The sequence below is a fragment of the Xiphias gladius genome, chromosome 3 (assembly GCF_016859285.1).
Source record: "Xiphias gladius isolate SHS-SW01 ecotype Sanya breed wild chromosome 3, ASM1685928v1, whole genome shotgun sequence".
NCBI lineage: Eukaryota > Metazoa > Chordata > Actinopteri > Istiophoriformes > Xiphiidae > Xiphias > Xiphias gladius.
In genome coordinates, this window is record NC_053402.1 from 22,659,162 (window position 1) to 22,675,702 (window position 16,541).

The 16,541-nt window shown below is 44.9% G+C and overlaps 2 protein-coding genes across 2 annotated transcripts in view; one reads left to right on the plus strand and one right to left on the minus strand.

Moving 5' to 3' along the window:
- Positions 1-16,541, plus strand: part of LOC120788358 (serine/threonine-protein kinase SBK1-like) — a 19,753-nt gene continuing 3,212 nt past the window's right edge. The window contains exons 1-2 of the mRNA XM_040124122.1: positions 1-272; positions 13,583-13,812. Coding sequence (XP_039980056.1) covers positions 13,641-13,812 — 172 coding nt within the window. The 5' untranslated portion in view covers positions 1-272; positions 13,583-13,640. The remainder of the gene's footprint in view (positions 273-13,582; positions 13,813-16,541) is intronic.
- The window catches only part of LOC120788357 (transcription factor 20-like), a 27,414-nt gene continuing 24,502 nt past the window's right edge, over positions 13,630-16,541 (minus strand). Inside the window, exon 7 of the transcript XR_005707226.1 lies at positions 13,630-13,724. The gene's annotated coding sequence lies outside the window, so the exon portion shown is untranslated. The remainder of the gene's footprint in view (positions 13,725-16,541) is intronic.

Below are 16,541 nucleotides of genomic sequence, written 5' to 3' on the forward strand. Positions count from 1 at the left end.
GGCTCCGGAGCGAGTCGGCAGCGGGCGGACTGTGACGGACGGCGGAGGAACCCGGTCGAGGTCTCTGCAGGGCTTCGGGCTCAGGTTCTCTCTCTGCGCTGTGGAGGATTTAAAAAAAAAAAAAAAAACAAAGAAAGAAAGAAAGAAAAAAAAATAAAAAACCAGGGAAGAAGAAAAGACAAAATTCCAGGATCTGCGACGCTTCCTCTGCCGGCTGAAGAGTCAGGTGTTGGCTGGATGGATTGATTCCGTGGGGCAGCTCATCCTGAAAGGTAAGATCAGGTCCGGTGTCTCGTCATGTCCAAACCGAACCAAACCGCTGAAATGCTGATTAAACGGGCTTTTTTTTTTTTTTGGTCTCCAGATGTGTTTTACCTACAGATGCTGATGTGTGTCCACTGCCCTTTTTTTTTTTTTCTTGTGCTGCTGTGTTTGCAAAGCATCACACACCAGTCCACTGTTGTGTTCGGCTCATTGGGGGCTTTACACTGAGACTTGTCCTCATTCAGAATTCTGTGTTTTTGTGTTTTTATTTTTAATAAATCAAGCTGTGTATCACATGTTAAAATCTCACACACGATAAATAAAGTTACACCATGTGCAGCATGTGACAAAACACTGACTTTGCGGGACAATGGAGCCGCTGTGAAGCTATTGTGAAGCAGCACACGTGTGAACAGTGAACCTTTATTTTTATTTATTTATTTATTTTTTAATTGGCATTTAATTAAAATCGTATCGATCCCACGCGCTGCATGTGTACACATGCTCACGTGCAGACGCTCCAGTGCTGCCTGACCTCACAGGTGCTGCGGTTATAATGGGGATAAAGCCTGCTTTGTGTCTGCAGAGCCGATCCACACTTCGTGTCTTTGTGGCAGGTTTTTCCCTTTTTATTTTGTGGCTCCCGGGCTTTAAAACACTGTGACTGACACTGACCTCAGCTCTCGATGAGTCTCCGGGTGGAGGACGCTCATATTCAGCGTTCCGTATACATGCTTTTGTTTTTAATGGGAACCCCCTTCCCCTTCGTCTCAGATTGGGGCTGCAGAGACCGCGCCGTCGTGGGCCCTCGGCCGTTCGGAGCAGGAACGATTAGTCGATTCATCGATTTTGTCCACGGACAGAAAAGTAATCGTAAAATATTTTTATGATCAGTTGTTTGTGTCGGTCATTTTTTTTTGAGCAAAAGTAGTTTAAAAAACCAAAAAAAACCAAACAAACAAACTCTCCCTGGTTTCAGTTTCTCAACACAGATCATTTGCGGCTTTTCTTTGTTGTTTTAAACTGAATAAGTTTCTGTTTTGGACCATTTTTCTCGTTTGAGAAGCTCGAACAAGAGGTATATTTAGCATTTGTGCTTGAAACGTGACGGTAACAATTAGTCGACTGACAGAAAAATGGTCGGCAACGGTTTTGGTCAGCTAGCTAGCTTGAGTCATTTTCCGGGCAAAAATAACGGAAAAATGGCCAAAAATTCTCCTGATTCGGCTTCGTAAATGAAAGTATTTTTCCGTTTTTCATTGTCACTATAAACCGAATATCTTTTTAGGTTTTGTTTGAACAACGCGAGACAGTTGGAGACGTCGCCCGAAGACCGTATGATTTTTTTGACGAAGAACAGCAGCAAATTCTCATGTTGGAGAAACTGAAACCAATGTTTGCCGTTTTTGTTGGGAAAAACAACCGCAGCGATCAGCCTGTTGTTTGATTGACAGACAAATAATCAGCAGCTCTTTCAATAATCGGCCATTTCAGTCACTTTTGTTTGTCTGTTCACTGCCATAATTCCCTGTAAAGTGAATAATTTTAGGTTTTGGACTTTTTTGTTCGAATAACGCAAGATGTTTGAAGACGTCACCTTGACCCCCGGGTAGTTTCGATGGTTCTTGGTTCTTCTACCAAGGCTGCAGCTCAGGATTATTTCCATCATTGATTTAATCTTTTTAGGTTGTTTTTTGAAAACCCGTGGGGGAAAAAAAAAAAAAAAAAAATGCCGACTCACCATTTCTCAGAGCCCACGGTGACGGCTTCAGCAACAGCCCAAAGCCCAGAGATACTCACTCACTTTTGCCGTCCGAAGACGAGGAAAAAAACAAGTGAAATTATTCATCGGTTGTCAAAATAGTTGCTGTCGATCGACTAATCAATCAGTCGACGTCCCGATCAGGGCTCTTCGCTCGTTAGAGCTGAAACAATCGGTCGGTTAATCTCTGGTTTCAGCTTCTCAGATGAGAGGATTTGCTGGTTTTAATGGTAATAATTCACTGTAAACTGAACCATTTGGTCTTTCTCCCCCTTTAATTTAGTTATTTATTTGGACATTTCACAAGATTAATCGATTCATCAGTAGATTAATGGATAATGCAAACAATCATTAGTCACAGCCCCACAGCTGCTGTGAGATGTCTGTCTGGTTTTTTTCTCATTACACTGATGCACATGTACACACAGCAGCCCAGCAGGCAGGGGAAAGAAAGTCCCAGAAGAAGAAAGAGAGACCGAGATTAAAGCAGACAAAAGGGGGTAACGTTACCTACTGTAGCGTGGGGTTCACAGCGGCAGAAATGGGCTGGCGTTAAAGCAGCGGCCCAGTGATGTGCCGCCAAGCGCGCGGGCACAAAGCCCCAGTGTTTGAAGATGCTGTAGGCCGGGCCAGTCAAAGCCTGGCCGCTTTTGATGTGCTCCACGGCCCCGTGAGCGCCGTGGGGGCCGACCGCCGAGCCCCGGCCGGAGGACCGAGCGGGGAGGCGCGTCCTCGCGGAGGCCGGCCAGGATGGAGTCTTCCCAGAGGACGGAGCCGGTCGCGCCGGTCCTGTTGTGTCTCTGCGGGCGGAGTCGGACTGACATTTCACCGCACGCGTTAGCTCGCTGGCTCGCCGACTTGAATAGGTAACAATAACAAAGGACGGGGCTACATGGTCCACAAAGACTGGTACAGGAGAGGAAGCCTGCCTGCTTTTCTGTCAGCTAAAGACAAAAAGGAAAAAAAAAAATCAGCATTTAATAGAGTTCCCAGACTGGGCCACTTTTCATTTGATCGGACCGATAAAGAGAGTTTTGTTCAGCCTGTGCCGATCTGGTCTGCAGATGGATCACGATGAGCCATCGCCTCCTCTGCGATGAGAATTATGTTTTGAGACCGAGAGTTCACTGAGTTCAGTCGGCTCGGCTGACACACGCTGACTGGTGACTGATGACCGACGGAACCGGATGACATTTCAGTTCATCACGGCCAGAATGAAACTTGGAACCATTTTATAGCAGCCAAATATGTTAATGCCAGCGTGACGTTCGGCTGCATTTTGATAGCGTTGATTGAAGATACTATGATGAAAACAGCCCGGCGTATTACTTTCTTAGTATCGTCTATTCTTCTTATCAACTATTCTTCTGATTACTCAGATAGTTTTTCTAATTAGTCATTAAGCTTAAAAAGAAAAAAAAAAAAATACTGAAAAAACTGCTCCTATCACAAGTTCCCAGGGTCCCATTTAAAAATGTCTAGTTTTGTTCTGAAACCCAAAGAAACTCAGTTCAAAATGAAAATGACAAAGAAAACACATCCTCACATTTAAGAAACTAAGGAAAATGTTTGGCCCCTTTTTGCTATTTTTGCTTGAAAAGTGATGAAATGATGATCAGAATATTTGCTGATTTATTTTTCTGTAGATCCATTAATCGTTCGGCTCTAGTGGAGTCTTAAATTTCCAGTCAAGCATAAAAAGCTCCAAGTTCCGCTGTGTTTACGAGGCTGTTTCTTTCTTTGAAGCACGAAAACAAAACTCGTTTTGGCCTGGCAGGTCTCCAGTTCAGGGGAATTAAACATCCTGCCGGACTGGCACAACTCAGAATCCAGTTCTGTCGAATCGGCGACTCTTACTCGCCTCTAATTTGATACCGGAGCAACGTCAACTAGCTACCACTTCATTTTTTAAAATCCATTTTAAAAGTAACTAGAGACTAGAGCGATGGGATCACCACACCAGCCGCGGCGCCCGTCGCACTCGTGGGTCGGACCGCACCCGTCTGCGAACTCGACCTTCGTTTTGACCTCGGCCACAACTGCACCGCCGTAAAGTTTTCGTGACTGCGTCCTGCGCAGGTGTGATGCTACACATCGGCGGCAAAAATCCATCCACAGACAGACGCCTGCCAAAGTAGTCAAAACCCCCCCCTCTGCGGTACTTCCTGCTACAGTACACACTACACACACACACACACACACACACACACAGACTCACGGGCTGAAAACAATACCAGCCCCGCTGCTGCGGCTGGTAAATATCCCGGGTTATTGCTTTTCTGTCGAAAAACATGCGGTACAGTGTTTTGAATTTCCCTTCAAATTAGATCCTCCTTTGCAGCTAAGACTGATGGGACGTGAGCAGAGGAGACGACAGGTCTTCGTTTAATACCGAGCCGCCCGTCCTCCACTTAATAACCGAGACGTGCGCAGTCAGAGTTTATGAATCACACGGCTCTGGTCTCATTTCCTCCGTCCTGTCGTCGGGTTGTGGGCCCGGGGAGACGGATGCGGTCCATCCAGCTCTGCTGTTTTCAGACAGCATCGTGGAGGAGAGGACGCAGATGTTGCAGGACGGCGTGAGCTACGTTCAGTCACACCCCACGATGAATGAACGGCAGTAGCCCGTTCTATCAGATCTAGGCTCTTCGGGCCGCTAGTTCTGGACCTGTTATGTTTATATTAACAGGGAAAAATTTGTTGATCAGACTTGTGAGTCAAGGTTCCGGTACGCGTGACGTTTTTGACACGAAAAGGCCGAGAACCGGCACGTAGTCCTAGTCAAAAAAAATGGATGCCGATTGCTGGACACGATTATTGATTATTGATGGTACGTTTTCGCTTCTCAATTTGACTTGTTCGTGCGTCGGCAGGACATCTCGAAAAAGATGTTTAATAACATTTGTCAGAAAGCATGGTGTTACGATGCAAACTTAGATCCAGAGGCGGCTCAAACAAGACTAAGAGCCTTCAGGTACAGGTGCTGGTCTTTGGGTTTTTGGTCGTAGAAATGGGTACTGGACTCTGCTTTACGGTCACCCGGATCTGAAAAAGTTATTACAGTTCATCCCGAGGGGGAACACGAACATGTGCACCAAATCCTGCGGCAACCCATCCAATAGTTTTTGAAATAAATCAGTCAAAACCGCAGGTGTGAACCTCCATGGTGGCGCTAGCGCAAAAGTCAGGGGATCACCAAAGTCATTAGCGTTCGTCCCCTGAGGACCACGGATGTCTGGACTAAATTTCCTGGCAATCCATTCAGCAGCTGTTGAGACGCTTCAGTCTGGGCCCGGCGGGCGGGCCGACCAGCGGGCCGCCCACAGAGCCGTGCCGCTAGCACGGCTAAAAGAAAAAACATGCTCCACGCTGCAAACGTTGCAATAGGTATAAACAAAATGCAGCTAGTTAAATTCAGAAATTGGCTCTCCCCCTTCTTCTATGTTCGAAAGCACAAATTGATCCTAAACTTCTAATTTAACGAGGTAAAAGTTTACCACGCGTCTGCCTTCTCCTCTTTCTGGAACCCTTTGGACCTTTTGTGAAAGACCTTTTGTTTGGGGGCCAAGTACGGCCTAAGGTGGTAGCTCTCGCTCATTAAGTATTTTTCAGTGGGATGACGTATTGATTTAACATTGCAAATGATGAATTGGGTGCTGGTGTTTTTACAAGTCGATGTTGGCCTGAGCACAAATGAGGTGGCAAGAGGCTGTTTTTCCTGCAGTGTGTGTGTGTGTGTGTGTGTGTGTGTGTGTGTGTGTGTGTGTGTGTGTGTGTGCGTGTGCAGTTTGATGTTTGCCAAACAACATGGAGACTATTGCTCAGCACTTTGGTCAGGTTTTTTTTGTTTTCATATTTATTGAAAGTCAAATTTAGCATTATGTATATCTGGTAGTCATTCTTCAGTCATCCACTGATGTGTTCCACTTTCCTAAAAACATGACAAAGGCAGCGTCTCTGCAGCTTTTGTCTTGAGTTTTGTTTTTGTTTTTTTTGGTCTAATGAGCAGCAGAAAGTCTACAGATCAGAGAAACCCGGGACGTATGTCGGCGGCGTATCGGAGATGAATAGATTTATAAAAGCCTGGCTATGATCTTAAAATCTATCCCGCAACTAAGTGGAAGTAACGGCAGGGACTTGAGGACAGGAACGATCTGATCTGTGTTCAGCCTTATTCTGTACAAGCTGCAGCTGATTCACTGGCTTTTTTTTGGGGATACATTGCAGAAGTCTGTTGTTTTAAGTCTGATTGAAATAAAAGCTTGCACAGGCGTGTGTGTGTGTGTGTGTGTGAGCGAGAGAGAAGGGGAAAAAGAATTGTACTGACCTTTTTTTAATTAGGTTCACTTTCTGTGAATAGAAGATTAGACCAGTCAGTCACAAATAAATATCTTGCCCGTAGTGTACTTTTTTTTTCTCCTCTCTTTATTTACAGGCTTGTAGCAGAGTCACTACATGTAGGTTTATCATCAGAATATGTTGGGCTGCTCGTAAATGACATCACTTGCATGTGAGCTGCACTACACGTGTTGTACCTGCACATCTTTGCAGGTATAAGGAGCATCTTTTTTTTTTTAAAGTGTATTCATGGATGTATATTCATGAGATAACGATATCCGTGGGAAGTGGAAATCACACTGGATCTAAAAAGATGTGTCTCATGTTTGTGTGTCCAGATTTGACTTTAGTTATTACTCAAAGAAGAATGAGTTTTGTTTTTTAATTTTGTATTTTGACTCTGTGTTGAGGGGTTGTTAATTATGGACAGCTTCTATCCTTTCTCTTCTGGTCGAATAACCTCGGCTTTATACTGATGCATCTGGAGGAAGGAGATGCCTTAATGAGGCTGCTGATCTTCAGGATCAGCCGGAGCCGGAAGTCATCAAATCAAAATAAAAATCAATATTGTGCTTGCGGATGATGACCCTTTAGTCGTAATAAAATAATATCTGAAAAGTAGTCGACCTAGGGTTGAGCGTTGTGGTGCCGCATATGGGAAGATATTTTTGTTGAAACGAGCCGCAATCTGATAGTGACCGTCTCAACTTGAGCTGTTCTAACTTTTTGCCCACTAGTCGCCCCACATGCAAACCTGTCAAAGTTATTATGGTTAAGGGAAGCTAACAATCTGTAGACTGATATGTAGGGGACCAAGAATTGAGCCTTGCTGTACTCCGTATGGAAACAAGGAGCCGAGAGCTGATAGAGAGAACAGCTCTACCTGAGAGGCTTATTATTTTTTATAGCCTGACAACCACTGGAGTTTTTTTTTTTTTTTTTTAAGTGATCAAAATACATACAAAATGGGTCTTTTTTACAATAGAAAAATCAAGAGTTTAAGTACAACTGGTGCTTAGACAATCCACGGGAAGCGTGCAGTCTACAAGGAGCAGTTGAAACCATAAATTGGACCAACCAGTATTTGTGGCAGGCATGCCAGCCTGCTGTTGTTGCTCGGTGAGCTTGTCACCTCTGCGCTGGCGCTGCTTTCCATCAGCTGGTGTTCCCGCAGTCAGACCGTACCTTTTTTCGTCGCCGCTCCTGTGTGGCGCAATAGGCAGGTAACCGTGGCGGGGTAGGCTCCAGACATGAAGGAGAACGACAATGAGGCAAGACAGTTGGGCTGTCTTCCAGCTGTGCTTTGATTACAGATGAGCATTTCACTGAAAACAAAGGCAGTGGGGCGGTCACATCCTCCTCGTCTGGGAGGCAAGGAAAAAAAAAAAAAAACGGGGCTTGGCGCTCCTTGAGGCCCTCCAGGGAGCAGCCGTGGCACCGATACCCCGAGAAGGAGGGCTGGGGCTGCAGCGAAACAGAAGATGCTTCCAATTAGTGCTGGTTGTGACTTCTTTCATCTCCAGGCTCTTTGATATGACGGCAGCGTGAGAGCACACATGAGCGTATACTAATGCTCAGGAGGTTGCATTGTTGAGAGAAGGAAACACCGTACATGCTGCATCTGTACGTGTCAAGGTTTTCATGGTTAAGTGAAGAGTAAAACAACGCAGCAGTAAACATGGTTCCCCACTGAGATGACGCAGCCTCCAGTCAGTCAGTCAGTCAGTCAGTCAGTCAACAACATGGTGTCTTTGTTTTTAATCCTTTACTCGTAGCGTCCCCTGTAGCAGTCAGTCTAAATCAGCGTACGTGCAGAGTAAAGTGCCTCAGATAAAGTTTTAGGAGCGTCCGAGATACTACACACGATGGGCTGATCGTCGTTAGGCTGAATCATTTCAAAAAAGTCAAAGTTAAAATGAGTCACTGTTGATTTTAGTCATTAAAAAAAAAAAAGGTTAAAAACACAGATTCAATATTTTTTCAACGATTTTCTTTTCATTAGTCAAGTTGGCAGAAATTCTAATCGAACTCACGGAAAATTGACAAAAGAAAATCTGAATAACTGCACGTTGGCCTGTCAGACGCCATTAAACTTTTGCACAAGAGGAAGAGAATGCAATGAGATGGGGAAAACGATTTTAAAAAACAAACAAAAAATAAAAACACATCGACAGTGATGGAAATATGACCTGTCTGTTTTCATGTATTCATTTTATGAACATCTCCCCATCTGTCCACTCACATCTCAAGTTTTTTGTGATGTTTAAATCCCAAGCTTTACAATTAATTCACTACGTTTCCATTGCACTTTTTAAAATTTTAGCTATGCCCGGATTGAAAATGCACGCAAAAACGGGTGCTGGTCATCATCAGAGGATTTTCTGAGCTTTTACATGTAGCTTGTGGGCCTTGTTACCGTTTCCACTATATAAAAAAAAATTGGATGCACGGGGACATAAAATTTGTGTGAAAATTGTTTTTTGTTTTTTGAAAAGAGTGTTATCCCGTGAGCACTGGCAAGACCTGAAAACACTGAGCTGTGCACGTGACACATGAACAAAGAAACAAGCCACCAAGTGCCCCCGCCGGACCTGTGCTATTTGAAAACGCTGAACACAGAGGTGAGATGCATCCCTCTCCCCGCCCTTTTGAAATCCAATCAGAGGTGTCCGACGGGCGACTCTTTACGCACGTGGACACACAAAGCCCGTTTTCATTCATTGTGTCGGTAATGTTGGACGCTGTAACCGCGATGCCGGGGCTGTGCAGATGTTGTTCGGAAAACAGAAAGAGCTTGAATTTTAATTTAAAAAAAAAAATCTAATCACAGAACCAGAATGCGAAATGAAGAGACCGTGTGTGTGTGCGCTCATCCGTGAGCAGCAGGTACTCTTTCCTCTGCGTTTGCAGCTCCAAACACACCCTGGCTGTCTCATCCGCTGTGTTTTATTGACCTTGTCAGGGGGATGCTGAGTGGACCGGTGATAGACAGCCAGTTGGCTCCTTTGGGTTCAGCTGACTCCTCATTTTTTTATCTGCTTGTCCTACTTTTATGCTCAGCACAAGCTGTTTGTGTCCAGAGCCATTTTCATGCACCACTGTCACTGGGATCAACCCAGTTTTCTCTGTGAGCTTAAGCTTTTGTAAATGTGGCGTTTTTAAATTTTCTTTTTTTCTGTGTGTGTGTGTGTGTGTGTGTGTGTGTGTGTGTGTGGAGTATGCTCAGATTCCCGACAGAGGGGGTAAGCGAGGGACTGGTCCTACAGTTGTGATTGACTGGTGTCGCTCGCGGCTAGAAACACTTGTTGAGCGGCTGCTTTGTCAGAAGAGCAACTAGCGCACCCGTATCGCACTTTCGATGAATCGTCGCGGTCAGCGCCGACCCTCGGCGACAATCACGGCGCGTGTCCCGCGGCAGCTTCGCGATGCGAGCCGCCCCCCCCTCGCCAGAGCTTCGCCGGCCTCGGCGCCTTTTTAGTGCCGAGCAGCCGCCGCAGTCGGACACGTTCTGGTCGGAATGACAGTAACGTGATACAGTTAGAACTTGGCGGCGAACACGCCCAGAACTGTGGGGAGCCGCGCCCAGCCGCACACGACAGGCCAACAAGCAGAGAATAGCCGTAGACCTGCCTGCGACGGATGTGCAGCGTCAAACGCACTTTAGCGACCCTCGGATTTGTCTTAATACGTTTATATAATCGGGGCTAGGGACGGTCTCTTTGACGTTTATTCCTCTCCTACGGTTTCCTTGTCAGAGAGTCTCTTTCGAGTGGGTATTTTTAATTTGCTGCTGTCAAACTGTACATCTCGAGAGTGCTGATCTACTTTTGAGCATTCCTTCTATATTCCTACTCTTCACCTATTGGGTTTTGCTGGTTTTATGTTTAATTTAATATGGTTCCCTCGGTATGCTGACGCTTTCCATTGCTCTGATGTTTTCTGTGGGAAATCTACCTTAGATTACACTGTTTACGATATTTATCGTGATTGTCCTTTTGACGCCGACTGCATCGTACTTCCCCAGGGGATTTACATGTGACGTGACCAGTTCTGTTCCTAAGTCTCTGAGGAAGTCACACCACCGCTGCTGCGTCCGCTTACGGAATAAAGTCTGCGCTGCAAAACCGCCAAAAGTGCTGCCGTCTCTTTGCAGGTTCCTTTTTGTTTCTCAGGCGCTGACTAAAAACAACTCAACGCAACTTCGAAATCGATGAGAAAAAAGATACGTTACATTTCTCGTGACGGCTTCGCAACAACAGCAACACTGCGTCTTTGCCAGTTGAAGGCTTTTAATGTGAAGCAGCAGTGGGAAATGTTCAGTTAGCATTAACAGTATCTTAATACTGTACTGTAGAGTAGCGGACTGATAAAATAAAAAAAATTAAAGTCATACTACAATTTAAGATTAATGAATAAAACAAAGCAGTTTTCCTGTCAATGCTGTTCTTTCCAGTGAAACATACCGTACATTGCTCACTGCATATCGTACGGTTTCACTGTTTTCGCAACTTTTCCCAGAGGTTTGCGTACACGTTTTCCCCGTCGCGCGGACTCACGTGGCAGACAGGAGCTGTGTCTCAGAGGCAGAGGCACAGATGGACCCCCTGCACAAGACGCGGCCACCGTCCTGCCTCATCCAACACTTTCTCACCCCCGTTAATGAGAGATGGTGCAGTTCTGCTGCGCCATCAGGGATGCGAAGTCTCCCCCAGTCATCCGGAGACGTCGGCCGCCGCGGGTGACGAGCGACGGAGGATGCAGCAGCAGACGAGTGTTGTTTGGCTTCTTTCGGTAGCAGGAGGAGGAGGAGGAAGGTTGAGACAGATCTGCTGAGAGTGGAAACCAGCAGGCGCGACAGAGTCGAAACACAGCGGGTCAGAAGGAAGGAGGATCATTGATCAGGAGGATCAATAATCAGCTGCAGAGGGTCAGCTCCACAAATAGCAAGACTTTTTTTCCTCACGTCCAATTCCACTCGTTCGCACTTTCATTTTTGGACTGTGTCAGCATGCGTTGCTTTGAGGGCGAGACAACACCCCGGTTTGGGGATTACAAGCGATTCACCCTCACACCTACAGGAGCGGCAGGTGAGAGTCATCTAGCTCTGCAACTAATTGTATCAATTTTACTTTTTTAGATCGATGAATCATCAAAAAAAAAAAAGGTGAACAAAATGCTCCTCACAACTCCAGAGTCCGAGGGTGATTTTTCTTAAAATGTTTTGTTTTGTCTGACCAACAGTCCAGAACCCAGAGATGTTCAGGTTACTTGACGTGTGGTAAAGAAAAGGAGCTACAATCGGAGAATGCTGAGAATTTTTTCACCCGTCTTGCTTGAAAAACAATTCATCGACGCATCGATCATCGTTGCAGATCAGATTTCTATCGCGTGTCGACCGATGGTCTTGCCGTTATCAGCCGTAAGGGACTTCGTTTGTCTTCCCTGAGTTGGTGTTCAAACTTGGAGACTCGAGAACGACGTGTCTTCGGTGAGCAGATGGCGGTCTGTCGGTCGGTCCGCCGCTTTGGTCCAGACTGAAGAATCTCAACGAATGTCGGATGGAGCGCGATGAAATCGTGCTCACACACTCGTGGTCCCCAGGAGATGAATCCGAATGATCACGAGATGGACATTTGTGGTTTTGACTGAAATGAAATGCAGTAAATTAGGTTGCTCTGACTTTTCGTCTAGCGCCCCCATCAGGTCAAACTCTCACTTTTTTTTTTTATGGCCATGCCTACCTAAAAAACTGAATGGGTGGGTGTAATAAACTACAACTACTGGAACAATATTGTTGAAAATAAGTTTAATAAACAAATGTAAGACAACAGTTTAAAATGCCGTCACACTGTGTGCATGACAAATCCCTTCCTGTTTGTTTGATCTGTTGATAGGACGTTTTGAGTCAACGTACCAGCATCCATGTGTGTACTGTGAGGCCTCCTGTTTTGTGATAAAGGAAGGCGTGTTACGCTGCCTTCCGCCTCCAGTTTCACCGAATTAAACTTAAGATTTATTTTTTTTTTTAAACACCGTTTTATTAATACCACGCTGCTCGACATTCAGTCATACTGCTCGAAGAAAACAAACAATAAGACCTACAACTGTTTATTAAGCACATGAATTTATTGAGATGTATATTCCATTTCTGTCAGTGCTTCCTAGCTGTATATAACAATAATTCCTAGTCATATAATTAATGGATTAATGTGAGTCTATGAGTTACTGAACAGGGGCCCCCTGACCCCATCAGGCCCCTGGGCCAGAGCCTCTCTATGAAGTGATTGTTAATATTTCTAAAAGAGAGGCCAAACTATCCCAGAGACACACACACACAACTCTTTCAGTCCGGGGGTCTTAGAGAAGAGGGACAGGGGCCCTTTTTTTACTTGTCTAAACCCAGGGGCCCAGTGCCTCATAATCCGTCCATGACTGGACCGAGAAAAGCTGCAGAAAATTGAGGGATTAAAGAGAAAAAAACATAAGTTTTTGCTAAAATTAATACATTATGAGTCAGTGAGTTTCCAAGCAGCTGTCTCCTGACAGTCAAAAGTTATAACTAATGTTACTGTCTGCGGCAGTAGACCAGAAGAAAGAAATCCTCAAGACCTTTTTAATAAAAAAAGCCTTTTTTTTTTTTTCAGGGAACTGAATTCAGTGCTTTTTAAGGCCTGCAGATACTCTGATTTCGGTCATTGGTGAAATCTGTTCGTGAAATTAACTCATTATTTTGTAGTTGTTCATTTATTTGTTTATTTTAATTTAACTCTGCCCACATTATTCGAACGTCTTAAGACCGAAATAAATACCGTTCAAGTCAAAAAGTTCAAGGCAGCGCAACGGAGCCGCTAGCATGGCTGTACGCTCTGATTCTAGTTAGGATTGTTTGGTGTGAAAAAGCCACAAAAAAGAAAATCACAGTACAAACAAACACTACCCAAACCTTGTCCTTCATTTTTGTACAGTCTCTGTCTTTGTACTGGAGCCCTGTGGTCTTGACAAAAGAACACAAATCAAAGGTTACACAACAGTTCATTTGGCCTGGACTCAAAGCGCTCTCATTTCCCCGTGATGGCGGTAACCGTTTGTGTATGTGTCAGTACAGCACAATAGGTGTGCGCTCTGTATACAGTGGGGGTTGTGTGGGAATGGGGATGTGGGTGGATACTTTTCCACACGGTGAACCTTGCTTTCCTTCCTGCTCCTCCCGCTCTACAGGAACACCCGTCTCCAGACCAGCCCTCGGCCCCTGGCCCCGGCCCGTCCATCCACGAGAATGAACTCCTCGCCCCACGGCTCCCGCGCCTCCATCGACATCCTGGAGGAACTTCAGCTGATCGCTGCACAGAACCTGGAAAAACTGGACATCAACAAATACTATGAGGTCGTCCGTGAACTGGGCAAGGGCACCTACGGGAAAGTGGACCTGGTCGTCCACAAAATCAGAGGTAATAACTAGTGCTGCAACCAACAGTTATTTTTTCGGTTAATCAAAATCAAGGACCCCTTGCTTAAAAAAACAAAACAAAAAAAAAAACGAAAGAATTTAGAATATTTTGGAATAATATTTTTCTAGTTCTACATTTTGAATCCAGGACCTTTTACTTGGAATTGGGTGTTTTAATAGTGTTTTAGTAAATGATCTAAATCCTTCTTCTACCACTGGTGTTTGATGCTTTAATCCACAAGACCCTACGGGGAAAAGGAAACCACAAGATCTAAAACTGGTGAGTCCGTCTTTCCCTGGAAGGAGCTGCAGAAAGTTTGCATTTCAAAGTGAGCAAGTGAGCAAATCTGCAGGGTTGCAGTTGGAGAAAATGGGATGTTGTTGCGCTTCCGTGGCCCTGCTCTGAGATTCGTCGTGGTTAGGCCGAGACATTTTACATAACAACCGTTCAGAGTTCAGGTTGCAAACACTTCAATTTCACATTGGTATCAAAGCAGCAGCTTCTGGAAAGAGAACCGGAAATACTGGTGTTTTTGTTTTCTCTTTCCCCTTTGCTCAAACATTTAATCAGCGCACAGGTGAAGTGCTTTTATTCAGATGTGAATTGTTTACTTTCAGAAATGAATTCAGAAAAACCAAATCTGAGGTAATGTACGATGCCTCTCCTTGAATTGATTCAGCACAGATCAGGATCCAGACTGACTGAATTCGCTGCCTAACTAACAGAAAATGTGTTCAACCTCTTCATATTAAAAGCCAAAATGTTTACCATCTGCTCCGAGTCTCTTAAGTCTCTTTTATGGAGCACAAAGCTGAAGTTGCACTTCCCATTCAGAGAGCCTGCATTCTTTCACTGAGATTAATTCTGGCCTTCGCTGGCCACTGAAATGCGCAACTTGGAGGATGTATGAAAAACCACGTGTGCCTGCGGTTTCACTATCTGCTATCGTGCCGCCGCCGTCCTTTCAGAACCATCAGAGAACGGGCGTGGCTTTAATCGTCTGCCCTCAAATTGCTAATGTTGCTCGGGATAAATGTCACGTTAACGGTGGATGTGCATGGACGGAAGGCAAAGTCATTTCCAACCTTCGAGGCATAATTGTGTGCAGATGCATTTTAAATCGGCAGAATGAGGCAATAGTTGAACGGGCCCACGACTCAAATGTCAATATCTCTCTTTGGAAAGTCTCAGAGCTCAGTTAGAAGTAGGTTGGTCCTGATCCTCAACAGTCTTTTAATTTTCAGCATCTGTCAACCAAATCCAGTTCAATATTTTTATGATTTTGTTCATTTCTTCTTTCACATTACGGCTACAGAACATACTGAGGCTACAGAAGCATTTCATGAAAACACAGTGAGACTAGTAAAGCGATTTCAAAGTGCAGAACAGTTCTGCTTTAAGAGAACATTTTTTTTTTGGTTTGTCAGAGGTCAGGGTCAGCTACCAGACGGCTTCTTGCTCAAGGGCACTTTACCAGGGCAGATGTTTGTAAAACAGCTGGCCGCTTAAAATCTCAAACCGTCATTTGAAATGTTTTGGCTCCATATTCACCATTATATGAACCATGCTTTTGTCCATTTTGTGAGCCAAATTTGGATGGGCCGACTAAATAAACAAGGGTGTTTTGTTTTTTTTTCCATGTAAAAATGTGTAAATAACTACTAGTTTCCTAAGAACAGAGTGTTATGGGCGTTCCAGTGCTGAGCACAAGTTACAGCCAAATATGCAACAACTGGACGGGAAAAAAAAGGTTTTTAGTTTGTGCCCTAAAACACTTTTGAGTTGCAGCTTTACTAGAGTCAGCTGAGTTCCCCTGAGCAGATGGTGGTTATCTTTGCATATTAGCCAACATCTGACCTAACAACAAAGCAAATAATTCTCCATGTGAACACGAAACTGCCGCAGCACAAGTAACACAAGCCGCTACGTGACGTGTGCGAATCAGATGTGTTTACAGCAAGCTGCACGGCCAGGAACGTAGTTATTTACTTAATCGTTGTGCTACAGTCCAGCTGTTGGGGGGCGGCGGCTACACTGTGATCATCAGACTTGTTTGCACATGTTTTGAGCATTTACACATTAATGTTGCTGCCTCTGCATGGAGGCATGTGATACTACATGTTTCATTAGTTACTTTTAAGAAATCCAGTTGCCAGGAGGCCTGAAAAAGATGTTTCTTGTAAGTGCGGAAAACCTGCCTGAGAATCACCATGTTTTTAGGTTTTTGTTTTTTTTTCCCCCCTCCACCAGCAGAGTAATCCGGCGACAGCTGTCTGGACGCCCATTGGTAAACTGCAAACAGGCAAACTGCTAATGCGCTAGTTCAGCGTACTTTTTAAACGGTGCCAGTTTGCAAATGTAAACTAATGTAGGCTGAAAGGATGGGACTCAAGCTGTAGCCCTTGGGCTAACCCACTGAATCCATGGCAACATTCATCCAAAATGATAACATTAAACATCCCTGAAACTATTATGAGACTGTAGCAAAACATAGAGCGTGATCGAAGTAAGACAGAATAATCTTCTCATGTTCCACTAAGAACATTTCTGATCTGTTTGATTTTGTAATGTCCCACCGACATGGCGGAAGTTCCTCTTGGCTTTGGGAACCCTCTCGACCTTTCCTAGAGTGGCTGCACACTGCAAAATGCGCGCAGCACTTTGCAGAGCTGATCCGGTGGCGTCGGACAAGTGTCCCCTCTCACCGCCGCCGACACACCGACTGTTTG